Below are 27,386 nucleotides of genomic sequence, written 5' to 3'. Positions count from 1 at the left end.
AATATACAATTTTGACAACTCTTTTAATTTTTTTTATTTTTTAGAGCATTGAATGAAATGTGGAAATGTCAAAATCTGCTACGACATCAAGTCAAGGATTTAGTTGACCTAATAAAACAACCCAAAGTGAGTTCAATTTATATTTATCCTACAGTGAATATGCAGTTTTACTTAATACGCTATTTTTAATTCCATTTGTTTTACTATCTCCAGCTTATTTTTAATGACAGACAGAAAATATTGTAAAAATTAACTGATATTCCATTAGACTACACTTGCAGTAGGAAATGTGTATACATTTTATTAGTAAAATTGAAGAGGAAGGGATGTCATAGGAATTTAAAAAAGATTTTACCAGTGGTTTGATACTTAAATATCTACTCCCAGTGTTTGAGTTACATCTTGCCAGGATTGTTCTGGCTCTGAAAGAGGGGAAGAACCAGCGTATTATTTTTGACTGCCAAATCAAGTAATAAAGAAAAAGTACTTCTACATGCTAACTTCTTATGTATGATTAGTAACATTCAAGAAACTGGAATGTTTTTATCTCAACAGGTTAGTTGTTTCTCTTCCCTCTTGGAAACTTCTTAAATGTTGCAGTGGTGATATCAGACTACGTTTGAATTCTTTGTTTACAAATTTACTCAGAAGGAAAAAAATAAACATTTATTGAGCAGTTAGGATATTCTCATAAAGTAAAATTTAGATTTGTTTTAGTTATATGTATGTGCATACTCATATTTGGGTGGGAAGAAATCATAAGATAAAATTCTGAATATAATTTGGAATGTGATTAGAACTTGACTTTAATGCCAAAAGTTTAATCTGATGCTTTTTTAGCAGAAATAATATATAGAATCATAGAACCGTTTTAGTTGGAAAAGACCTTTAAGATCATCAAGTCCAACCGTAGAAAGTGTTGCCATGCTCACATTCATATGTATGTGTGTGTCATTTTTATTTTCTGTATGTGTATATACTCATATACCACAGTAAATTTAATGAATTTTTATGACTGAATTATCCATTTGCTGGAATTACCTGAATCGGGAAGAGTGGGTAACTCTCTGGTTGGATTACCTAATGTATCTGCTAAGGAATGCTACTGTCTTGCAGACAGAGAAAGACTTATCAAATCAAAATGCATCCCTTACTGTTTCAGTCCTGATTGCACTAAAATTAATAATTTTGAGTTAGTGCATTTAAAACATGCTATAATGTTGTGTTAAATTCTAAGTGCAGTAATTGCTAGTATAACAATACTTCATTGTATTTTGCTGATGATATTGAAATGTTTTTCATGTATGGTTTTATATTCTTTGGTGTAAATACACTTATGCATTTAAAACCTGAGTTAGTTTCTTGATATTTTCTGCATTTCAGTTGAAACTGAAACATTTCCTTTTGTTTTCAGGGAGATGTAATGAAAGTTCTTTCTCAACTGTAAAATATCAAATATGATATGGAATTAAACATGTACGTTTTGATAAATGCCAGCATAAGCATCACATTCAAAACAGTGTATACTGTTGACGTTTTTGCATTTGTCCATGTGGCTTTCATCCTATCTTTCGCTATTAAGTGCTAATTCTCTACATGTGAATATCCTTCTGAGTAACAGGACTGCATGGAAGAATTTAGGGGGCTTGTGATAGTCTGAGATGCTGTTGTGGGCAACAAAATGGTTTTGAGTCAGGGAATTTTACTTAATTTAGTTTATTGACAATCAACAGAAACTTTTAATTATTGATTCTGGTATTGAGAAATAAAAGTGAACAAATAAGCACTTAGAGAAACAGCCTTCAGTTCCCCTTTGGATGCCTATCTTCCCTGCTTCGCTCCCTCCAGGCCCCTCACCGCACGCTATGCTCAGTCCCTTCGGTGAGGCAATGGCAGCACAGGAGGTGGGGGTCGGGGCATTGTGGTTCCTTTCCTTTTGCTGTGCCTCATTTCTTACCCACTGCTTCAATGTGGGTTCCTCCACCAGCCACAGTGCCTTTAGGGTCATACTTTTCCCTGTGTCTCCTCTCTTAAATATGTTTTCTCAGAGGCACCATAGGCTCCTCTGACTGGTTGAAGTTTTGGTGGGTTGGTTTGTTGGTTACAGGGCTGGCTTGAGTGGCTTTGACGTGGCACAGGGCAGTCCCTGACCTCTTCCTGCACAGGTCACCCCAGCAGCCCTTTGCTACCCCAAACCCCGCCTGTTATGCCCAATGCAGATCCTAGCTATTTTTACGAAAACTTTTATTTTTGTGATGCTCCTTGTATAGTTTGGGTTTTTTTTTTTCCCCCCAAATTGATAATTAGTTCATATAATTAAATCATTGTGTTTAAGACGAGTGCATTTTCATGAAATGAAGGGGCATACAGTCCAAGGCAGCAGTAGTCTTGAGACAAATATACATTAGCCATTCAGAGCTGTAGAAACTTTGTTTTCTTTCAGGAAACAAAACTTAAATGAACTAGTAAGCTTTTAGAATATGACTTGGTGTTACCATATGTGCTTTTTCATTTCAGTCTAATTTCTTCACCTAATCATTATAGCTTAATTGTTGATATGTTATCCTGTGGATGTTGTCCCTGTGGCAAATGTAGGCATTGTGGGAGCTCTCAGAGATGAAGAGGAATAGGACAAGAAGCAGTGTACAGAAGTTGCCACAAGGAAACTTTGATTAGGTAGTAAGGAAAAAAAATTGCAGTTAGGGTGATCAAATACAGGAACAGGTAGCCCAGAGAGGTGGTGAAATCTACATCCTTGTAAATATTTAACATGCAACTAGGTGAGCGAACCTGGAGCGAAACCTGATCTAAGTTGCCCCGGCTTTGAGTATGCTGTTCAACCAGGTTACCTACAGTTGTCGCTTCCAACCTACATTATTCTGTGATTATAAGTCTTTGAACTTTCCAGTCCACTGTTTTTCTCATCTTAGAAAACCTTTTTGCTGTCTAGTGAAACTCTTCAGGTGTTCTCCTTTTTTCCTCTTCAGGCTCTCCCCAGTGTAAGCACTATTGAGGAGACTGAAGTGTGTTAAGAAACTTTCAATTGTTGTTGATCATAATTTGTCCTAATCTGAGACAGAATAGACATCAAACTTACCTTTAAGATGAGTTACTTTCCTGAAGAGCGAAAGCATAAATCACAGTTCCTCTTGTTTTCTCCTACAGCAATGGTATACAGTTAAATAAAATACATAAACTTGTCTGTTCACATGCAGAAAAGTGGGTGAATGCTTGTTTGTCTGCATTAGAATATAAGCTTCATTTGCTGCAGGTATGCAGCTGTTCTGATGCTTCCATCTCATGAATGCAAGATAATGTAGATAAAGTGCTGCAGTAGATCTTCTAAAAAGAATTGTTTCTTGATCTTCTTCAATCTGTCATTATTCAGTGGAGTTATACTACTGAAAGTTAAAAGGAGACTTCTGACTCACGTTATTCTGTATTTGGTTCAATGATTAGTAGTTAGCTCAACTTAAGGTCTGTTTTAATGGGAGCTTTAGCTAGTATTTTGAAGACTTAGCCAGTATTAGAAGGCAAAACCAGTCAGAACCAAAGAAACTCCACAGTACAGTTTTGGTATTTTTCTTCTGGGTTGCAAGACATGCAAATATGGAGATTCTTTATCTGTTGACATTGTTATTTGAATCCTGTAAACCAGATTTGATTTGGTTTTTTTCATTTCTTGTCTGAACATACCTGTTCAACTGTGACAGCCAAAAGCCCTGAAAAAGACCACATTCTTCTGACACTAAAAAGTGATGGAAAGTTCTGCAGAAATACTTAATGGCTAGAACTATGTGCCAAGTGTCCATGTGACAAGATAGAGAGGATGTTCACTAAAAACATTGCTTGCCTTAATCTCAGGCTATATTTTTGTTATACTCTGATCTTTCTGAGGTTGTCACTATTCTCAAACAGTGCCACATTTTTCACAAATTTGCTAATTAATTTCCTTTTTTTTAATGACAAAAGACCTGTGCAAATATGTTAGAACTCAAAATCCTATTTTCTTTCATAGTACCTAGTCAACTGCAGAACAGACATTTACTCTGAAAAGTTGAGGGATACTACTCCTGGAAGTAGATGCTTCCCTGTGTTAGCCAAGGTTATTGTAATAATTTGTAATTTTGTTATCTCCAAAGCTGATATGCCTTGTTTGAACCTTATTCAAGATCTATATGCAGATTTCATTGATAAAAAGCAAAGAGATATAAATGTGCCTGAACAAGACCTTGACCGCTATCTTGAAGTTTTTCCTGTCTGCTCCATAATAATTCTAAGACTTTTATAAAAAAATGTTGGTGTCTTGCAACACTACCTCTTAGCAGCTCTTTCCTGGTACGAACCTGACAAAAAGGCCCACTGTAGGTTTTCATTTGCCTCGTGTTAAGTACTTTGGTAAGAAGAGTTTTTTCTTCTAAGGTGAGCCTCCTTTCTGAGCTGATTTAACGTTGTTTTCTTGTTCGTAATTTTTTGGCTTGTCTGCTGTCACTTTTGTCTGTTATAAAGGGAGCTCTAAAGACAATTCTAGCAATGGTGGTGGCTAAACACTGTTCTTTTTAAATTTAAATACTTTTCAGTGAAAGCTCATGAAATGTGGTTGTGTTCCTATTTAAATCTTTTCTCAGAAGAATATAATTTGATAGTTGTACCCATCATTGATGCTATTTACATGCATTTATGAAGTTTAGAAGACTTTGTAAGTTATGTCGCTGAAGTTGATCTGTCAGAACTCAATGGCAAAAGAGCAGCTTCCTTTGTGGTTTGGAAGCTGATGGGTCTATATGCTTTTGACAACATTGCTGTAAGCTTGAATTTTCTTTCAGGTTCCAAGTTTCACTTTACTTATGAAAATTTCAGAGTTGTTTAACAACACTTAATATATAGCAATGAAAGATTTAATTTTTTTTTCTTCTGTTGTCCACCTTAGAACACTTTTCTGAAGATGATTAGGGTGTTATCTTCACTGTACAGTTAAGGATTGCCTTTATAAGTTAAGGATTCCCTTTATAATTTTTACTGATAATTCCTTAATATTTCAAGCTTCAGTGTAATTCCATAAAACTTCCTAGTCTGTAGAATACTGTAGATTACAGCTAAAAGTGGGGAGAAAGTGTCTTGGGAACTAGTTTGTCTACCTTCAGTAGTAGGTGATATGTTGTAGAAACATCACTTATTTGTTAGAAATATAATCTCACAAAGAAAATGTACTTGCTGTGTAGTTTTACCTGGCTGTGAAATTTGTTGTATTCTTTCCTCTTCCATTTACTCAGTGTCACAACTAACTCTTAAGGTGGACTTTGCATGTGGAATTTGAAATCCTGTACAAGAAGAATTACTGACAAATGGAAAATAAATGAGACAAAAAGTCTGGTCTATGTAACTTTGCTTGTAAGGTGCTGCTGGACGACTTTATATCAGCAACAGTTTCACTGAAATCTAAGCTTCACAGATATCCTGAAATGCAGTTATGTTTTCATTTTTTTGTTGTTGTCGTGTTCCCTGATTGTTACTGTCACAGTCACACTGCTATCGTCTGCCTTCCCTGTTGGGCTGAACAGGGGTAGCAATTGTCTTATTACTGACTTGCTCTTTTCTTTACAATAAGGTGGGGACTGCTGCCAAGACTACTTAGGATCAATATCTGAACAAGAAGATAAAGTGAATTTAATGCTTGGTGTTTGTTTTATATTTAAAAACAGAGGCTTTAGATGGAAAACAGTTACAGAAATAACCCATTTGTGCTGTTCTGAAGTTATATAGTAGATTGAAAAGCAATAAAAATATTTTACATAAGTATATGTGAGACAGAGTGATACTGTAAGCATGATCTACCTTTTATTTCCTGTTAATGTCTAGCATTAACTTTGCAGTGGTGCTTTTGATTTCTAACACACTGATGTGTTAGCAAAATGATGGATGCTGGCTCGTTGATAACACGTTATGGAATTTTTCTCACTCAGTATTCAAGAGGAAATATATAATGTAAAATTTTTAACATAATCCATTTTTCTTTTGTGACTTGCAGACAGATGCCAGCAGTAAAGCTATATTCTCAAAAGTGATGGTCATAACAAGTAAGTCAGTTGAAGTGTTTACACTGTCTAAAAATGACACTTGGAATATGACACTTTCTTGCTTTAAAAATCATTTGAGATAAGCTTAAAAAGAATTTTTGTAACAGATAAAATGTAACAAATCATGATAAACATGATTTAACAATATGCTTTAAAGAATTAAGACAACTGTAAGCAGAATTATTTCCTTACTGTAAAAAGTCTCCAGTCATGAAGATTATCACATGACATTTTGGCTACATCTGTTCTGGACTAATTTAAAATCTGGATGATCTAGGCAGTTAGTGTCTGCTTCAGCATTTATTATAGAATATATATTAACTAATGTTAACTAACCTACTAAACTATCTACTAACTTACCTGCCTTTGAGGTGTTGATATTGTAAGTGCTGTTGGGAGAATGCAAGAGTTTGGGTTTCAGTAGCAGGGAAGGCAGTTTGGAAACTGAAGAACTTCTGCGTAATCTGAATTCTTGGCAAAGAAAAAAACCCAAAGCAACACTTCTTGTTCCCCTCGGCCTACCATGCCAATAGCATTAAAAACAGTACAAAGAAGAAAAACTTACTTTACAAATCTGAAATTTTGTTTTTAAATCAACCTTTTTAAAAAAAATGCCAACTGTTCTGGCAAAAAAAGATAGTACTTAAGGGTATGTACGTTTTTGAAAAAATGTGGAGGAAAAGCTGAATCTTGCTACTTGGTTGGCCATGTTCCAAATCCTTTTTTCCCTTTTGTTTATAATATTATAAAAGTTGATCACAGAATCACAGAATCACAGAATGTTAGGGATTGGAAGGGACCTCGAAAGATCATCTAGTCCAATCCCCCTGCCGGGGCAGGATTGCCTAGACCATATCACACAGGAACGCGTCCAGGCGGGTTTTGAATGTCTCCAGAGAAGGAGACTCCACAACCTCTCTGGGCAGCCTGTTCCAGTGTTCAGTCACCCTCACCGTAAAGAAGTTTTTCCTCATATTTATGTGGAACCTCCTGTGTTCCAGCTTGCACCCATTGCCCCTTGTCCTGTCAATGGATGTCACTGAGAAGAGCCTGGCTCCATCCTCTTGACACTTGCCCTTTACATATTTATAAACATTAATGAGGTCACCCCTCAGTCTCCTCTTCTCCAAGCTAAAGAGACCCAGCTCCCTCAGCCTCTCCTCATAAGGGAGATGTTCCACTCCCTTAATCATCTTCGTGGCTCTGCGCTGGACTCTCTCTAGCAGTTCCCTGTCCTTCTTGAACTGAGGGGCCCAGAACTGGACACAATACTCACCAAGCCTCACCAGGACAGAGTGGAGGGGGAGGAGAACCTCTCTTGACCTGCTAACCACACCCCTTCTAATACACCCCAGGATGCCATTGGCCTTCTTGGCCACAAGGGCACACTGCTGGCTCATGGTCATCCTGTTGTCCACTAGGACCCCCAAGTCCCTTTCCCCTACGCTGGTCTCCAACAGGTCTGCCCCCAACTTGTACTGGTACATGGGGTTGTTCTTGCCCAGATGCAGGACTCTATACTTGCCCTTGTTATATTTCATTAAATTTCTCCCCGCCCAACTCTCCAGCCTGTCCAGGTCCCTCTGAATGGCTGCGCAGCCTTCCGGCGCGTCAGCCACTCCTCCCAGTTTTGTGTCATCAGCAAACTTGCTGACAGTGCACTCTAATCCCTCATCCAAGTCATTAATGAATATATTGAATAGAACTGGTCCCAGAACCGACCCTTGCGGGACTCCGCTAGACACAGACCTCCAACTGGACTCTGTCCCATTGACCACCACTCTCTGGCTTCTTTCCTTCAGCCAGTTCACAATCCACCTCACTACCCAATCATCCAGACCACACTTCCCCAGTTTAGCTGCGAGGATGCTGTGGGAGACCGTGTCAAACGCTTTACTGAAATCGAGATAGACCACATCCACAGCTTTACCATCATCTATCCACCGGGTAACATCCTCATAAAAGGCTATCAAGTTGGTTAAGCATGACTTCCCCTTGGTGAAGCCATGCTGAGTGCCCCTAATGATCCCCCTATCCTTGATGTGCCTAGAGACAGCACCAAGAACAAGTTGTTCCATCACCTTTCCGGGGATGGAGGTGAGGCTGACCGGTCTATAGTTACCCGGGTCCTCCTTCTTGCCCTTTTTGAAGACTGGAGTGACATTCGCTTTTCTCCAGTCCTCAGGCACCTCTCCTGTTGCCCACGACTTAGCAAAGATGATGGAGAGTGGCCTAGCAATGACTTCTGCCAGCTCCCTCAGCACCCGCGGGTGCATCCCATCAGGGCCCATGGATTTATGGACGTCCAGGTTGCTTAATTGGTCCCTGACCCAGCCCTCATCAACCAAGACAGATTCCTCCTCTATCCTGACTTCTTCTGAGGCCTCAGGGGTCCGGGGCTCCTCAGAACAGCCTCCAGCAGTATAGACAGAGGCAAAGAATTCAGTAACTCCGCCTTCTTTTTATCCTCTGTCTCCAGGGCTCCCACCTCATTCATCAGTGGGCCTACATTGCCTCTAGTGTTGGCTTTACCTGCAATGTATTTGAAGAAGCCCTTTCTGTTGTCCTTGACCTCTCTTGCAAGGTTTAATTCCAAGGAGGCCTTAGCTTTCCTAGTTGCCTCCCTACATCCTCTGACAACAGACTTATATTCCTCCCAAGTGGCCAGCCCCTCCTTCCATGATCTGTACACCCTCTTCTTCCACTTGAGTTTGCCCAGCAGTTCCCTGTTCAACCATGCAGGTCTCCTGGTACCCTTCCTTGACTTCCTACCTGTTGGGATGCTCTGATCTTGAGCTCGGAAGAAGCAGTCCTTGAATGCTAACCAACTATCTTGGGCCCCCTTACCTTCTAGTACCCTGTCCCATGGGATTTCCCCTAGCAATTGCTTGAAAAGGCCAAAGTTGGCCCTCCTGAAGTTCAGGGTTGTGATTCTGCTAGCTATTCTGTTCCTGCCACATGAGATCCTGAACTCAACCATCTCATGGTCACTACAACCAAGGCTGCCCTCAACATTCACCTCTTCAACCAGACCCTCCTTGTTAGTGAGGATCAGATCCAGCAGCGTTCCTCTCCTAGTTGGCTCATCCACCATTTGCATCAGAAAGTTATCATCAACGCACTGGAGGAACCTCCTGGACTGAGAATGGCTGGCTGAGTAGGCCTCCCAGCAAATATCAGGGTAGTTGAAATCCCCCATGACAACCAGGCCCTGTAATTGCGAGACTGCTCTCAGCTGCCTGTAGAAGGCCTCATCACCGTCCTCATCCTGATCCGGTGGCCTGTAATAGACACCCACAACAGTATCACCCCTGCCAGCCTGCCCCTTAATTCGCACCCACAAACTCTCAACTCGCTCCTGATCCGCCCCTGGACAGAACTCAATACATTCTAGCTGCTCACTCACATAAAGAGCAACTCCACCACCTCTCCTTAGTGGCCTGTCTTTCCTGAACAGGACATAGCCATCCATGACCACATTCCAGTCATGTGAGGCGTCCCACCAAGTCTCTGTAATTGCCACTAGATCATAGCCCCCCGACCGAACACGGATTTCTAACTCCTCCTGTTTATTCCCCATGCTGCGTGCATTGGTGTACAGGCATTTCAGGGAGCGAGCTGAGCACACCGATTTCAGCCCAGGGGGATGGGGGGCCTCCTGGTCTACCTCAACACTAGAGCGTTGCCCCAGTGGTGCAAGCCCAGCTACTGCCCCATCCCCCTTCAAATCTAGTTTAAAGCTCTCCGAATGAGCCCTGCTAATTCCTGTCCCAGAACCCTTTTGCCCCTACGACATAAACCTTGCCCATGTATTACAGTCACGCCTGGTGTCTTATAAAACCAGCCATTATCAAAGAACCCAAAGCCCTGCCTGTAGCACCAGTCTCGTAGCCAGGCGTTAATAGAGAGAATCCTACTATTCCATCCCACGTCATCACCTGAAAATGGAAGGAAGGAGGAGAAAACAACTTGCGCCCCAGACTCTTTCACCAACCGTCCTAGGGCCTTGTAGTCTTTCTTCATCCCCTTCAGACTATGGGATGCAGCTTCTTCCCCACCTGTCTGGAAGATCAGCAGAGGGTAGTAGTCTGTGGCCTTCACCAGGTTGGGGAGTTGCCTGGTGATATCCCTGATTCGGGCTCCAGGCAGGCTGCAGACCTCCCTGTGATGGGGGTCAGCTCTGCATATTGGGCCCTCAGATCCCTTTAGGAAGGAGTCTCCAACCACTAAAACTCTTCTCTTCTTCCTTGTGGAGGAGGTAGCTATACGCCTGTCAGGTTTTTCTGACTGTGGTGGGACCTCTGATATAGGTTGCCTCTCCACCACATCCCCATTGGACCGGCTGTATTCCACTAGGGCTTCATATCTATTGCTCAGAGGCACCTGTGGAGGCAAGGTAGGCAAGGAGGGCAGTTTGTAATTTTTCTGATTCTTTTTGTTCTGGGTCACATTTTTAAAAAAATAAATATCATCAATACAGCAAAACAAGCACTTAGTAAAACTTGTTTTGAACTAACTATCCTGTAGTCCTACACCATATTCTGTGCCAACTTTGCTTAACAGCTACTGTACCAAAAACATGAAACATCTTAAATAGCATACTAATACTTTGCCTATAAATTGTCTTGCTGTAATAAGAAATGTAAATACAAAATTAATATGTGGTTTAAGAAAGGCATTTTAAAAGCTTTTTTAAATGTTGCGAGCTGTTGTAAAGCTCATGTTTAGTGAAGGAGTAATTTGCAAAAATACCCTTTTGATGTTTTTCACACTTGTCCTATCAGATGATCTATATACAGAGTGCATTTCTCTGTGGAGTATAGGCTTTGCATTCTGAGGTCAACTTCAGCTGTTAACATTGTTAACAAGAACAACTAGCTTTGATAAAAAATGAGTGTGAAGGCTGAAGAAAGCAAATAGCCAGGAGGTCTGTGGGTACACTGATTTTTGGAAATTGATGTCCTCATAGATATGTCTGCACATGTTAAGGTGTTTTATTGGTTTGGTGGGGTTTTTTCCCCCCCCTCACTTTTCGTAGTTAACTTAAACACACATAGAAACGTTCTTGGTTTGACATTTCAAACTTGTGTAATTTACAATACTGATACTTTTATTAAAATAAACAGTGATTTCTTTTGGTTATTTAAAGGAAACCTTCCTGATCCAGGGAAAGCTCAAGATTTCATGAAAAAGTTCACACAAGTTCTAGAAGATGATGAAAAAATAAGAAGTCAGTTAGAAATGCTTGTTAGCCCAACATGTTCCTGCAAACAGGCTGAAGGATGTGTGGTAAGAATTGCTCTTAAAATACGTGAATATTTTTGGAACTGAATTGATTATAAATTTAATTGAAACTTATATTGCAGAGGGAAATAACAAAGAAGTTGGGCAATCCAAAACAACCAACAAATCCTTTCCTGGAAATGATAAAGTTTCTTCTTGAGAGAATTGCTCCTGTGCACATTGATACTGAATCCATCAGGTATTTTTGTGTGTGTGTTGTTGGCCATAGATCACAGGGTTTGAAATCGGGATTTCTTATTTCACCTTTAAGCATGAGCAGTACTGGATTGGACGGGTGTGGTTTAAGGCCTGGTGACTTGCAGTATTTTCTTCTGTTTCCCCTTGCTTAGGGGTTTTTGTGTCCTTGTTCAGAATGTAGCCACAGAAACAATTGAATTGCCCTTTAGCACGGCCGGGATAACCTGTCAGTAAAAATGTATCTGTTGCTGATGGGCCAAGTTTTTGGTTTGTGACTGACTTATTTTAAAAGAAATTTATGTCCATGGCTGTTCACTGAAGCTTTCGGTATTAGCTTATGGTGACATAAACAGTAATTTAACTGAGGAAATGAAGATTGTTGTGATGAGGCATCAAGTCTTTAAGGAAGAGTTAAGCCAGTGAAGTTATGGGAGGGGAAAAAAGTAATTGCTGAAATGATTATTTTACAGTTGTACTTGAGATATGTGGTACCTTATTAGAGACAACTAGTTCTAAATACTGGTAAATTCTTATCTGTCAATTCCAAATATAGTAATTGACTTTTAAGTACTTGAGCTTTTCAGTTTCTGCCTTCAGTATGTAATGTAATGGAGCCGTTGAGATTTCACTTAAAAAACTGTTTCTGATCTTGGATTAAGTACCATGTGTAGCTGGATTTTTACTTCAAATTTGAATATATATTTTTTCACATCCACAGAAGCAATATAAAATGTATATTTTAAGTAATATTCACATGGCACTAAGTTGTAATGTTTATTTCACATCACAGTCTACTGACTGACTGTCTGACTGCCATACAGTATACAAGCAAAAAAAAAAGTAGTAGAAAGCACATTTTCAGTTTTTCCACAGAATTGGTCTTCTCCCATCTTCGTAAAATTTCACTAAACTTCTGCTTCATTTTTGAGACTCAGACTGATGTTTTTAATAGATGGTCATTTTTGTCCAAGTAGGGGCAGGGAAAAAAAAAAAGAAGTCTGGGAAGTCTGACTAGGAGGTCTGTCTCTTGGTTTGTTACCAGTTGTTTTTTTGGGGGTGTTTTTTTCTTTTTTTTTGTGGAGTGTTTTTTTGTTTTGTTTTGGGATTTATTTTTTATTGCTGTAAGTATCATTTAGAGGATGTACTGAAGGAATGTTCTGAATATTGTTCAGTTCTTGATAGGGAAGCTGCCTACACCACTCACTAATAGGATCATTTGGATAATCACAATTTCCCTTCCTAGGGTACAGTGTAGGGAAAAACCAAGCATTACTGTCAAGGTGAAATATGCAGGAGATAGGTCTTTCATCAGCTCTTACTACAGCTGTTTAATGTGTGTTGTTTTTTTTTTTTCCCCTCTTGGTTATAGGCTAACCATTGTAAACAGTTATTTTCCATCAATTATTAAGAATCCATAGCAGCCAGTAACCTCAACATAATTCTCACCTGAATTTGTTGCTTGTAATGCTCAAGTTGTTTTCTTATTTTGGTCATCCTTCCAGAGTAATTTTTATGTAGTTCTTAATTCATGATGGTAAACTTTTTTGAACTTAATGCTTCATAAGCTTTGGTTTAGATAGGAGATGAGGACAATCAGATTATATATGTAGTTGACTTTTATATTTGTTTATAACAAGCTTATCTTTTAAATAAGTTCCTTTAATAAGATTATATCTTAAACTTATGAAAACAGTAATACATGGTGGAATTGCAGTAAATACAAGGCCATGTTTTGTTTTCCTCTTCAGTGCCCTTATCAAGCAAGTAAACAAGTCTATAGATGGAACAGCTGATGATGAAGATGAGGGTGTACCTACTGACCAGGCAATCAGAGCAGGTCTTGAATTGCTTAAGGCAAGTATACTCCTGGTGATCAGCGAGCATGTGAAACTTTCTGAAGCAACTTCGTTAAAATAGATTTTTAATTAGTGTCCTGGATCGTTAGTCATAAGCGTGTGTTGGCTACCTTTCATGGTGCTGTTGGAATGAGTCCAGAGGAGGGCCACGAAGATGATCAGGGGGCTGGAACACCTCTCCTATGAAGAGAGGCTGAGAGAGTTGGGGCTCTTCAGCCTGGAGAAGAGAAGGCTCCGGGGAGACCTTCTAGCAGCCTTCCAGTACCTGAAGGGGGCCTACAGGAAAGCTGGAGAGGGACTTTTTACAAGGGCAAATAGTGACAGGATGAGGGGGAATGGTTTTAAACTGAAAGAGGGTAGATTTAGATTAGATATTAGGAAGAAATTCTTTCCTGTGAGGGTGGTGAGACACTGGAACAGGTTGCCTAGAGAAGTTGTGGCTTCCCCCTCCCTGGCAGTGTTTAAGGCCAGGTTGGATGGGGCTTTGAGCAACCTGGTCTTGTGGAAGGTGTCCCTGCCTGTGGCAGGGGGGTTGGAACTAGATGATCTTTAAGGTCCCTTCCAACCGAAACCATTCTGTGATTCTATCTGGAAGAATACTGGTTTGGGTTTTGTTCGCTATGCTCATCTTATGTGGCACATAAGTAAGGTTATCTTATAAATCATTTAGAAGTTTTTGTGGAAGTCAAAAGTAGTTGTGTGTGTGACATCAGCAGCTGAGTTCTGATCATTAGAGTGTGAATTGAGCAATTTGTGGATATAGTTATACTACTTTTGGAACTGTACTTGTATATCAGTACAATACTGTGGTTCCCCTTAGTTCCTCATGAATTGGGATCTTATCTATTTCAATGATGTGTAATCTTTGAGACTCAGTTAACATAGCAAACCCCATCAAGATGCATTTCTGGGGACATTGTATGAAATTTCTTGCTCTGTCCTCCATTTTTCCTGTGAGGAAAAGGGCTGATCACTGTGTTATTTACAAGTACTGTTAAAGGCGTGAAACTTTTAAAATGCAACTACGTAGGGCTTTTTGTTTCAATTAGTTGCTCTAAAGACTTTAGGCTAAAAGCACTATGTAGTGTCAGCTTTGTCTGTACTTGCACAGAAAGATACTTGTGCCATAGTACCACCTCAGTTATGTGGTAGAGTTGGGAGTAGTGCAGCTGTGGGTTGACTTCAGAGGCCTCAAAATCTGAAGGACTCCCATACTGAAGTTTTCAGAGTATCTTAGATCATCTAAGGACCTGGTAGATTCATCTGAGAGCGTGTGACTCTTCAGCCAGATGTGCAAGTTTAGATAAAAGTGTAAAAAGCCAGTAGCACAAAAATGAATCTGAGTAAGAATGAATCATGTCACGAAGGACTATATTTTTGAAAGAAGGCTCCCAGGTCAGTATTTAGATATTCATATGAACTGGTGTGACACATTTAAGGAAGAGGAGTAAGATTGTCCTGAAGAAAGTGGTCTGTACATCATGAGAAGAATCCAGAAAGGACAAATGTAGGAGTCCAGAAAAGGGAATGCCATACAATGAAGTGGGGAGGAAGGTAACTTGGTGAAAATAGAAAACCATGTGTGAAGAAGTTCCTGGATTTGGAGGATTGTTTCTTTGCCATGGGTCAGAACATTATATGGAAAGAGGCTAATAATCAACAGCCACTTAAAAATGAAGATAAGGCAAACTTTCAGGGAGGATCAAATGAGGATTTTTTTGTTTTGTTTTGTTTTTGAACATGAGAGGACTGTCATACTTGAAAACAGAGTCGAGGAATCTGAAGAAGAGGTGCAGGATCTGGTAAGCTTCTGTGGAAAGCTAGAGGGACTAGGGACCCTATTGGGTATGCCTGTATTACTATTTTAGAGGTAGGAACTTCACTTCAGAGCACAACCAGTTGTTCCACTTAGCAGACAAGGATGAGGTCTGGGAGCACATAAGCTGGATTCCTTTTAGAGAAACAAAATTATGAGATAGACTTCAGAAGCACACGGTGTGTTGCAGTGGCTAAACTGGGTTCAGTCAGTCTAGAAATACTCTGAAGTAAAACCCCTGAAATGTGTATATTGCTTACTTACCATTAGTTGTGTTTCTCTTAAGACCTGCTTCTGCTGTAACCCAGTACTTGCTGATGTAGATGGAGCCACTGAGAAGTACATGTTGCTAATAACAGGAGAAGAAATTGAGTCTGGAGAAATAAGTTAAAACTGATGAGGTCATGTATAAAGACAGAGAAGTTTAGGAGGTACTAAAAAAAGTCAGAAAAAGAGAAATGTGGATCACACGACAAAACCAGGCAGAATATTATAAGTATTCTTGTATGGCAGTGGAAAATGATTCTTGATGGAATGTTCTACATGAGTGGACCTTTAAAAAATATTAACATGGTTTTCATCTTATTTTGGCAGGTACTTTCATTTACGCACCCTATCTCATTTCATTCAGCTGAAACTTTTGAATCTCTCCTGGCTTGCTTGAAAATGGATGATGAAAAAGTGGCAGAAGCTGCATTACAAATTTTCAAAAATACAGGAAGTAAAATTGAAGAAGACTTTCCTCATATACGATCGTAAGTTGTATATGTTACTCTGTCTGAGTAGTGTTCTTTACCATATGGGATTTTGGAAGTTCTCGTTTTTCCTTTTGTGTGCTATAGCATTGTCCTACGTTCTTTTGCAAGAATGTATTACTTCAGGTAAAAGTATAATAACTTTATAACTGAATAACTGTAAAATGCAGTGATTTTTGAAGAATGGAAGTGAAATGAATATATCCAAAGTAGTGACAGCTGATATGTCACTGGTACTACTATAATTTTTATCATTGCCCTTCAGAATTACTTATGTTTTTTCCTAAATTAAATATATGACAACGTAAAAATATTCTTTGCAATTTAATGGGTATGTGTAGACAAGAATATTACCAAAAGAGCATTTAACTGTAATTTGTGTAGATAAAACGTTTGTTTTACCACATGGTATTTTAGCAACAAAAACCAGGTTTTATTTTTTTACTTGCAAGCCATGTAAATAACACTTTTTTTTCTTACTTTGAAGAAATTGCCAAAACCAGGACAATTAGCACTTTTGCAGAGGTCTGCTGTTCTATATATCTGTACTTTTTTGCTAGTTTGATATTTTGGAAGATTTTCAATTTGTGAAAAGGTACTTATCTCCTTGTTCTTTTTTTTTAAAGTGCTTTGCTTCCAGTGTTGCATCATAAAGCTAAGAAGGGACCTCCTCGCCAAGCCAAGTATGCTATTCACTGCATCCATGCAATATTTTCCAGCAAAGAAACGCAGTTTGCACAGATATTTGAGGTAAAATTAAAATTTTTAATTTACTTTTTATTAATCTTTTATGTTGCATATGTAAACTAAGGGATGTAGTGGCAATTGATATGGCAAGTTATATCAAATTTAGAAAATATATTTTTTCCCTTTCCCTTTGTTCTCATACAGTTTGGCATGAAAAATAGTAGTGGAGAGTGTTTTTGTATCCCATGATCCATCACATTTAGGGTTATGTGTTTTAGGAGACGATAGAGTAAAACAAAGTGTTGGTCTGTCTGCTAGAACCATCAACTATGTATGGAAAGAGGAACCATACACCACTCCCCACCCCTGTTGGGACTGGCCCAAAGTATTTAAATGGTTACAGAAATTATGGAAAACTGAATAATGTTAGAGACTATTTAAATAAATTTTTTAGTTATAACTGCAAATGTACTTTTTAAGTAGTGCCATTGCCATCTTGAGATGTAGTATGCCCACTTCTTCAACAAGAAAATATGCTTTTTAATCCATTTTTTCCTAAACGATCCTGCTTGAGCTGCCACTTTTTGAACTACCCAGATGTGATAAACATTTTGTCTTTCTTCTTGATTTTTCTTTTGATTTGTAGGAGAATTGTAGGGTTGGTGAATGTGTCTTTAAATCTAAATAGTTAATAGTTCTTTTAAAAATGTATTTCTGAAATAGAAATAGACATGGACAACTTGGTGCAGAACTCTCACCCCCATCCCTCCAATAAGACACAGATTATATCAGTAATACCTGAATTTGTTGCCTCTTTCTAGCCACTGCATAAAAGTCTGGATCCAGGCAATTTTGAGCATCTCATTACGCCGTTGGTTACTATTGGCCATATAGCAATGCTAGCACCTGATCAGTTTGCTGCCCCTTTGAAATCTTTGGTTGCCACTTTTATTGTTAAAGATTTGCTAATGAATGATAGGGTAAGTATTTTTAAAACCTTGTATTAAGATTCTGCTTTTCCTGTAGTATGATATTCAGCAAGTACTTGTGAAAATTTTTGCCTTGTTGGTTCTACTTTTTGTATATGGTTGCCTTTGGATTTCCACATGTACTCTTTGACTCAGTTGAAAACATACAGTACAGGAAAGGAGATAGTACTAATTTGGTAGTCCTTACAAAAGTGACAAGCTGGATAGCACAGCATTTAATCACTCGTGACTTGCCTTTTGTTAAAAATGCGAAAGTTGTTATTGATTTCACTCACTAAGTCTTTTGTCTTGAGCAAGCGAGGTGTGATGTTTTTAGGAAGTATGATGCATTTGCAACTAAAATACACTGTTTAAATGGAAGTCCGTGAATTTTAATTTTTCTAATACTTCTGTGTTGACAGTGATTATAAAGTGAAAAAAATAACCTGTGCATTGTCAGCCATTGTTTAGGGAAAGATTTACTGTGTGAAACTATGTGCTTGAGGTTCCAGTCTACTGGATGTGGAAACTGGAAATTATTTTCAAAGCAATGTCTATTACACACTAAAGCAGTAGTTTTCAGGTAACTACAACAACAAAAAGACCCTTTACACTGTTAAATTTGCTGATACTTGAATGGTGAGGTAAGAACAGTATCTCACTTCTGTAATGGCTACTTCTATAAAATAGAAAAGGCATAAAGCTAACCAGTGAGTGCTGCTGTATTGTTTTCCAAAGCAAACAGGAAAGAGGAGATTACAGCAGGTTTCACTGAAGAGTAACAGTAGTGTAACAAAATGTACCATTTGGTTTAGCTTCCAGGAAAAAAGACAACAAAACTTTGGGTCCCAGATGAAGAAGTGTCTCCTGAAACGCTTGTTAAAGTAAGTAGCACTTACTATATTTTCCTATGATTGTGTGTATAATACTTAATGAAGAAAGTTAAATATTTGGATTCCTAAAGCTATCAACTGCTTTTCTCTGTTTCCTTGTCACCATTCTAAAAGTAAAAAAGAAGTAACTGTTTTTAAATTGAGGGTCTTATCAGAATACACTTTTTTTGATTGCCAGAAGAAAAGAATTTGCTCTTGGGAGCATCTGCTTTTTTAACTTTTGTAAATAGATTTACATATACACTTTATTGTTTTTTTTGTTATAGCTTATTATTGGCCTAGATTTGGTGTGCAACACTTAAGTATTCCAGATATTATCACGTTAAAGTAATTTTTTTTTTCCCTTCTGTTTTAATGTAGGAGTTAAATATCATAGAGACTTTGTTTAAAGTCTTCCCTTTCTCTTTTGAGTTTTTAGGACATTCCAAGAAACTTAGTGTTGTTTTGGAATAAAGAAAAAATTTTTCTTGGATTTGTCAGTTTCCTCAAATGAATAAATGTGTTACATTGCTTTTCTCTATGTACAATGTGTATTAGAGAAAAACCTAGATTTAACAAAAAAACCCCACTTTAAAATGGTGGGGGTTTTGTTGGATTTTTTTTTACTTAATGTCATCTCAAGCTTGTTCTTTTTTTGGAGTAAGTTTATTATTACAGTTTCTGGGCTTGGTAATAGATATTATCACTCAATTTTTCACTCAATCAGAAATAGCCTTATACTGTGGAAAATACATCCCATGTCTGTATTTGCTTTTAAATGTCCTTCAGAAGAGGGATAGATTATGCTTTCACATTAAGATGCATGCACTTTGTAGCATGCTGTTTCTAAGTTAATTATAGCAGTCACTTAATTTCCAGTGCCTTTTGAATAAAGTTGCTCTGATGGTTTACAAAGTTATTTGCCTCTCTCTTGAAGTTGTTAAACTGTTTGTAGCATACCTTCTTCTCTGCTGGTTTAGTAAGTACTTTGGTTTCCAGCTTAGTACAGAACTCATTACTGGAAATGCTCACTTGCATTTGGAGTTGATGTGTTAGCTTTTTATTTGTTTGACTACAGCAAGGATTTTTTTCATATTTGTGCAATTCCATAGTTACACAGTACACTCCAAAAACTGTTAAAAGAATGCATGTTTGTTTTGATTTCATGAACTGCTAGTTCAAAACAGACATGATTTCACTTCAATGATTATACATGTAACTTGAAGTAGTAAATATTAACTGTTTTTCTTATTTTTTTTTAATGATTTGTGAAGCTGTATTATCTCTCTAAAATGTGCTTTTATGTTGATAAAACTTTTCGTACAGTTGGCTGTTTGGAAGGGAATTGGCTTATAGAAAATCTTAAGGCAATTTGAAGTTGAAGCCAAGCCTGAAAACTGTAAGACGCATTTATTGGCAAGTGAAAACAGGTTATTGTGAAAATTGATTTACAGATTTAATTACCATTTATTACCACTGAGAAGCCTATATTTAATGAATGCTGCAGACCACACAATTAGTTTATAAATGATTTCTCTCTGAGAGTGTATTTTTCTTCACTCTGGTTTTAAAAGCCTCTTTCTCCCTTTGTAACATAACTGTATAATATATCTGATGGGGATCTTAAAACTAGCAAGTTTAAGTATGAAAGGGGAAAGGACTGATGAAGACAAAATTTTAGTATCGTCCAGCCTAACAGGTGTAGACTGCTATAGGCTAGCCTTAGTTTTGGATGCTAAACCTTAAAAGAAATGATGTCTGTAGAGAAATGTTTCACTACTGCATTAAATATGAATTGGATTAATTATTGTATGAGTTAGACTTGAATTCCTACGCTTGGTACTTGAGTGTCTGCTCTAAAGCAGTAATCTCTCTTGACAGTGACCAGTACTGAATGCGTATGTGCACCATGCAGTGGATTGAGACTTGGGTAGCAGCAGTGATATTTCTTGTTTCCTTCTATGTACACTGCAATATAACATTTCTTATCCTGTTTCTCTAACTGTGCATTAAATGGGCATTATTTAATTTTTCGCTACTGCACAAACCTGCAGCATTTGTGGCTCTGAAAACGCAAATAGTAGGAACCTGAGCTATCTGTTGTCATGATGTTGGTGTAGTAGGAAGACGGTGTTTCTAGGGTCACTATATGGGATGGGAGCCAGTTATACTTTTACAACGGAGGCATGATGATAACCTCTAGATCAGAGAAAAGGACATAACTATCTGATGATTATTTTTAATCATTAATTTTAATCTGAAAAATTAATACTTATTCACTACTGACAGTTTATGTAAAGCTGGTAGTTAATTGCAGTTTTCTTATATGACAAATCAGAGATCTGTCACATTATCTTCATTATCTCAGAAAGAAATGATAACATCCTATCACTTTTGCTTGCACTTCAAATACACGTAGTTCATGTTGTGCTGCGAAGTTGAATGCCAAGCAGTCATTTGTGGCCTTTGATATGGTTCTGACCCATGTTATATTTTGACTTTCTTGATATTTTCATGTTGTGCGTAATAATTTTTAATCTCAGAGGAGAATTCTAAGCTCATGGGACACAAACTGAAACAAGAGGTTCAGACTGGATATAAGGAAAAAAACCTGAGAACGGTCAGGCAATGGAACAGGTTGCAAGGGGTTGCAGGTTGCCAGGAGAGCCTGTGCAATCTCCATTCTTGGAGACTTTCAACACCACAATGGATAAAATGCAGACCAACGTGCTCTGACCTCATAGCTGACCTTCCTTTGAGCAGGAGATTGGACTGGAGACGTCCTGAGACTCCTTCCAACTGGAATTATCCTTTGACAGTTATCCTATTTAGCTGCAAAGAAAAAAATTTCAAACACGAGGGCAGTGCAAACTCATGTCATGTTTGTTTGAGTCTTCAGGTAGCCAGAAGCAGTGACCGGGGGAATTCTCGTGGCCTGTACTAATTTCATGGGAATGCTTAATTCTGAAGGGTTGCTGGAATGTCATCACAACATTATTAGCACCAGCAAAGAAACAAGGAATATGGTGGGGTCAGAGGAAAATTCTGAAGGAGTTGGGATTAGGACTTGCTACATGGAAGGAAGACTAGAGTAGATTTGGACAGTAAAACTGGGGGGAGTGTCACGGTTTAAAGCTGGGCTGGCTATTAAACCTGTGGCAGACGCTCTCTGTTAACCCTCCCCCCCCACCTGAAGGGAAAGGGAAAAGGGAGAGAAGCTTACGGGTTGGAAAGTTAAACCAATTTTAATAAACTATAATAATGAAAAAGAGTATAATAATAATATTGGAATAATCAAATATATACAAAACCAAGATCGAGCTCCCCCGATGTCGGCCACGTCACCACCGGCACTGCAGGGCAGGCTCCAGGAAGGCCCAGGCTGGGCCCAGCGACGGTCGAGAGCTGGATTCAGGGATGCACGGATTGGGATCGGGGGCAGCAGGAAAATGGACAGAGTCCTCCTTGGACACTGGCCAAAGACTCAAGCTGCAGAAGCAGCCCGAAGCAGCAGAAGCAGCCCAAGCAGGCAGAGGCCCCCCAAAACAGCAGAAGGAGGGCCGAGATCCTCGTGATCCCCCCGTTTTATACTGAGAATGATGTGTATGGGAAGGAATACCTTCGCTGGTCAATTTTGGGTCACCTGCCCTGTCCACTCCTCCCTGTAGGTGCGACCCCCCTTCGGCTCTTCACTCGTAAGCAGTGAGGAATTTAGCAGTGACCTTAGTTTCTCTAAGAATAAGTACAGCAAGAGCCTTTCTGAATAACATCCCTACCAGTGCCTCAGTGATAACTATAAACTTCGAGCGTTATCAGTCCTAGAAGCAGACACTGTCTGCAAAACATGCAGTTAGTCTCAGAAAGTGCAGCTACTTAGAAGAGACTTAGCTGAAAGTAAAAATCACTGAAAGGAAAATTGGCCTGGTTTAGGCCAAACCAGGACAGGGAATTGTGGAGGGAGAAGAGGGAAGCAAAGGTTAAAACTGAAACTGTTCAGGAGCTGACCAGAGATGTCAGGGCACAAGATAGCATGTGGCTGTTCCCTGACTGAATACATCATTTATTTAAAGACCAAATGGAGCTAGGGTGTTTCTGTCCTCCCAAGAAATTGGAGGCACTAATGGTACAGGTACTGGTTATGACATGAAGAAACTGAATTGGTAAGCTGTCAAAAGATCTGCTGCTGCTGTTGTCATCATTATTATTATATTGTTTTTATTGCTATTAAAATCCTCTGGTGGATACATACAGCTGCTTCAGTGGAAGACCCTTTGAAAGCTAGGGCAAGACAATTTCATTTCTGTTCCACAAAGTCTGTTTGCATTTTGAGTTCTTGAGTGACAAACATCCTACCTCTTGCTGGTGTTACCCAATAGAATCAGAATTCTGTAGGTGGAGTAAATGGGCTATAGTGCTAAAAAATAAACTCATGCACAGCTCACAATCTTAGAACTTAGATCTGAAGGGACCATTGTGATCACTTTGTAACATGGAATAGATCAATTGTATGATGAACTCTATTTGGTGATATTGTGAATGTTTATATAAAAGTTATTAGAACTGCCTTTTCCATTAAGGAGAAAATTAGAAGTTACTGTGTACAAAAAGAGCTAGCTTCCTTTCCCCTGTTCTGTAGTTTTTCCAGAGCTTTTGGGTTTTGTGTTTTGAACTTCAGGGTTAGGTGTTCTGGTTTGTTTGGTTTTGGTTTTTCTTTTTTTTTTCCCAAGGTTGTCTATGTGATTCAGATGAGCATTTTCATTTTGCTGTAAGAAGATACTCCTCTTTCTGTTTTCTTTATTGTCTCTGCTCTCATATAGAAGGAAAATGAAAGGACAAAGGGATTCAAATACTAAAACAAACTTAAGCTCCAAATTCATAAGTTATTTTCACTAAAGAAACGTGAAATTATTCAGTGTTTCATGACAGCTGCTAGATTCTGCATACTTCTAGAAGCTTGCCTCAAAACACTTGATATTTCCATTGGCAAAAGACAAGTTATCCTAAGTAACGGGCTTTTGAGGCTTTTCTTTAAATAGCCATGAAAGAAATATTCTTTTCCAGGACAAGGTATCTTAATACAGGTTGATACTCTTAACAGTCAAAGTGCCTATGAAATGTTTTTAATATACATGCCTTAAATAAATTTAAATAAAGAATATATAGGGATTGTTTAAGCACAGAAATTATAGGAATGTAGGAAGATGACTATGTATTCTTTTTTTTGATTTGGTAACATTTTCTTAATAAATAAAAATTGTTTTGCTTATTCCACAGTGTTTAATAGATGTAAGATCAATTAAGATAATGTTTTCACAGGACAAAACATGTGATTGGTTAGTAGAAGAAACAGTTCAAACTTTAACTAAGTGTTGTATGATTTTTATTTCCTGTAAGAAATGCTTGAGACTTTCAGTGAGAAGTTGCTGTCTAGTGAGAGTACCTCTAGTTATCTTTCAGAATTTAAGTGATATTTTCCAGCCTAGACAGGCTTATGTTCGTAGCAGCAAAAAGCACTTGGGAAAATACTATGCAATTAAATTAAGATAAAGATTATTTAAAAATGAGGCTCACTGTGTGATTTGATTTCTGCATGTCAAATTTTTCTTTCAGATTCAAGCCATCAAGATGATGGTTCGATGGTTGCTAGGAATGAAGAACAACCACAGCAAGTCAGGAACTTCTACTCTGAGGTTGCTAACAACAATATTACACAGTGATGGAGATTTAACAGAGCAGGGGAAAATTAGGTGTGTAACAGATGGTAATGTTTTGATGTCTGTGATGATGCGGTGGGGAGAGTTTTGGTCAAAGTAGTACTTAAACTATTCTGTTAGACTGCTCAACATTTATACATTTTATTTCGTGAGAACTAATGGTAAGCTTGGCTGGACTCCTTCATAAGTTTGTTGAGTCTCAGGTTTTTTAACACTGTAGATAAAACCATTAAAATACAGCTATATCTTCTTTGTTTTATCTCTTTCTTCAAAGGGCCATTACTCATATTGCAGGAATAAACTGTGTTAACTTCCTCTTTCCTATTGAAAATTGGTTTTAATTTTTTATGCAGCTTGCTCTTTGCGATATGCCAATTGTTGTGTACGCTAAAGGCCGATAGGCAGCCTTTCTAATAAAGAATGTGTGTTGCAGTAAACCAGTTAGGAATAGCTAGTACATAAAGCACTTCTGCTTGAAGGCAGACTTTAATCCCTTGAGGCCTCTAAAGTGAAAGGAAGATGAAAATGTGTAAAGAGGATTTAGTTTCAATAAATAATTTACCTTTTAGGTGATTGTTAGACAACTTATTTGTTTTTCTGGATATCTACTTAATCCTCTGCGGTAGGGGAAGTGGCAAGTTGTCAGCCACTATTGCTTGCCAAACACTGAAAATTTATGTCTACAAAAGCTGTTAAAGGCATGGGTGAATCGTGCTAGTAAGAGTAAAAAGGTTTTAATTTTGGGGTAGAGTTTAATGTTATACAGTGATTATGCAGACAGAACCACTGTTGTGTGTGCAAAATTGCAAACCTGAGAATTGTATAGTATGTTATCTTTGTAGCAACTGTGTCGTCTTTCTTAAAGTTCCTTGTAAATAATTGTTTCATAGTTTTAAATTCTGTAATATGACCATTCATGGCAGATACTAGGGAGTTTAAGAGGCAGTAATTTAGCTTTTCAGCATAACTGCTCCAGAGCATATTGTTGGCTTATCCAGTGGTTCGTGAATAGGTCAGTTCTGTAGGTCCTGTGTTTTCATGCTTGGAGTGATGATTCCTTACTGTGCATGTTTTAGAAATTTAGTTTTCCCACTCTTTTTGTACTCAAAATGTAAATAATAATAGAAACTGTATATAATGATGTGGTCAGTTCTCCGTTATTAAAGTTAATGGAGGACTGAGGATACTTTTAAGGGAGAGAGAAAGCTGCAAGTGTGAAGTTGCTCTGTGTTAAAGGCAACTCTTCAGCCCCAGAGTTTGGAGCTCTGCCTGGGGATGGATGATGAGCCGACTGAGCTTATGGTTTAGGATTAAAGAGCAGGCTGGTATGGGTGACGTTGTAGTGGGTATCTGCTGTAGGACCTGACCACAAAGAGGAAGTGGGTGAGGCCTTCTGTAAACAGCTAGGAACAACTTCATGTTCGCAAGCCTTGGCCCTCATGGGGGACTTCAACCGCTCCAGTACCTGGTGGAGGAGCAACACAGTAGTGCATAAACAATGCAAGTGCTTCCTGGAGAGCATCAATGCCAACTTCCTGACACAAGTGATAGAGGAGCCAATGAGGAGAGGTGCTCTGCTGCACCTCATACTCACCAACAAGGAGGGACTTGTTGGGGATGTGAAGGTTGAAGGCAGCCTTGGCTGTAATGACCATAAGATGGTGGAGTTCATAATCTGAGGGCAGCAAGGAGGGCAAAAATTAAGATCACAGTGCTGGTCTTCAGGAGAACGGACTTTGGCCTCTTCAAGGATCTGCTTAGTAGAGACCAATTGGATAAGGCCCTGGAGGGAAGAGGGACCCAAGAAGGCTAGTTAGTTACTATTCAAGCATCATCTCCTCTAAGCCCAAGAGTGGTTGAAGCGGAAGGTCAGGCAAATCATAGAATGGTTTGGATTGTAAGGGACCTTAAAGATCATCTAGTTCCAACCCCCCTGCCATGGACAGGGACACCTTTCCACTAGATCAGGTTGCTCAAAGCCCCATCCAACCTGGCCTTGAACACTGCCAGGGAGGGGGCAGCCACAGCTTCTCTGGGCAACCTCTGCCAGTGTCTCACCACCCTCACAGTAAGGAATTTCTTCCTAACATCTAGTCTAAATCTACCCTCTTTCATTTTAAAAGCGTTCCCCCTAGTCCTATCACTACTTGCCCTTGTAAAACATCCCTCTCCAGCTTTCCTGTAGGCCCCCTTCAGGTACTGGAAGGCTGCTAGAAGGTCTCCCTGTAGCCTTCTCCTCTCCAGGCTGAACAAGCCCAACTCTCTCAGCCTGAATGTCCCATTTGATTCTACTGCTTTTCAACAAAACTGTCCTGTGCCATCACTTTCACCCAGGACATATATTCACACTCCCAGGCTATGGAATAGCTTCTGGATGTTTCCATCCTTGGACATATTAAAAAGCCATCTGGACACTGTCCTGGGCAGTCTGCTGTAGGTGACCCTGCTTGAGCAGAGGGGTTGGGCTAGATGACCTCCAGAGGTCCCTTCCAACTGTAACTATTCTGTGGTTCTCAGTATTGCATTTTGGGAAAAGCTCTAAGCTGCAAGGAGGGCAGGTCTCCTTTTCTCTGTCTGTGTGAGCTGTACTGCGTACGCTAACAAGTACTCTCAAAACCTGAAGCAGAGGAGATGATGTTTCAGGTGCATTAGTTCTTCATGGAGCTTGCTGGTATCTCACTGACACTTCCTCACCTTTATTGTTCACCCTTTGAGAGCGCAATGAGGATACTTTCTTTCTGTCAGTGCTTACTGGGTCCCTACTGTGCAAATCTGACACTGCTGCTTCTAAATTAATGCAGGCTTTGGGAAGAGTAAAATTGTCTGTTCAGTGCAGAACATAGTCTTTTAAACTACTTGACCTGATATCATTCTATGTAGAGTCCATTTTTGTGTTCGTGGCTTGCATTTGTCTTTTAAATAAAGTATAATCTGTTAAAGATAATTGAATTAACTGAAAGTGGCAGGGTTCAGGAGGCATTTGACCTCAGGTAGGCAGTAAGTCATGTTGTAATCATCTTGGTGTTATTCTCCTCATTAGCCATAAAAAAGACTGATGCCTTTTTAAACCATGCCTTTTTAAATCTACTGAACTGTACTTTTTGAGTGACAGTGTAAGGGAATGGGATTTTTTTAAATTTCAAAGCATGGCTCAGCCTAG

The 27,386-nt window shown here is 38.9% G+C and overlaps 1 protein-coding gene across 3 annotated transcripts in view; it reads left to right on the top strand.

Annotated features, from left to right (window-relative positions):
- PDS5B (PDS5 cohesin associated factor B) overlaps positions 1 to 27,386 on the top strand; it is a 128,987-nt gene that overhangs the window by 66,736 nt on the left and 34,865 nt on the right. For all 3 annotated transcript variants that reach the window (XM_068422769.1, XM_068422779.1, XM_068422760.1), the window contains exons 14-23: positions 45 to 126; positions 6,029 to 6,077; positions 11,227 to 11,366; positions 11,444 to 11,559; positions 13,307 to 13,412; positions 15,825 to 15,985; positions 16,612 to 16,735; positions 17,494 to 17,652; positions 18,456 to 18,524; positions 24,123 to 24,259. In XM_068422769.1, coding sequence (XP_068278870.1) covers positions 45 to 126; positions 6,029 to 6,077; positions 11,227 to 11,366; positions 11,444 to 11,559; positions 13,307 to 13,412; positions 15,825 to 15,985; positions 16,612 to 16,735; positions 17,494 to 17,652; positions 18,456 to 18,524; positions 24,123 to 24,259 — 1,143 coding nt within the window. The remainder of the gene's footprint in view (positions 1 to 44; positions 127 to 6,028; positions 6,078 to 11,226; positions 11,367 to 11,443; positions 11,560 to 13,306; positions 13,413 to 15,824; positions 15,986 to 16,611; positions 16,736 to 17,493; positions 17,653 to 18,455; positions 18,525 to 24,122; positions 24,260 to 27,386) is intronic.

The sequence above is a fragment of the Nyctibius grandis genome, chromosome 2, assembly GCF_013368605.1.
Source record: "Nyctibius grandis isolate bNycGra1 chromosome 2, bNycGra1.pri, whole genome shotgun sequence".
Classification (NCBI taxonomy): Eukaryota; Metazoa; Chordata; class Aves; order Nyctibiiformes; family Nyctibiidae; genus Nyctibius; species Nyctibius grandis.
Note: the sequence above shows the minus strand (reverse complement) of the source record. Positions and strands in the feature narration are given on the sequence as shown.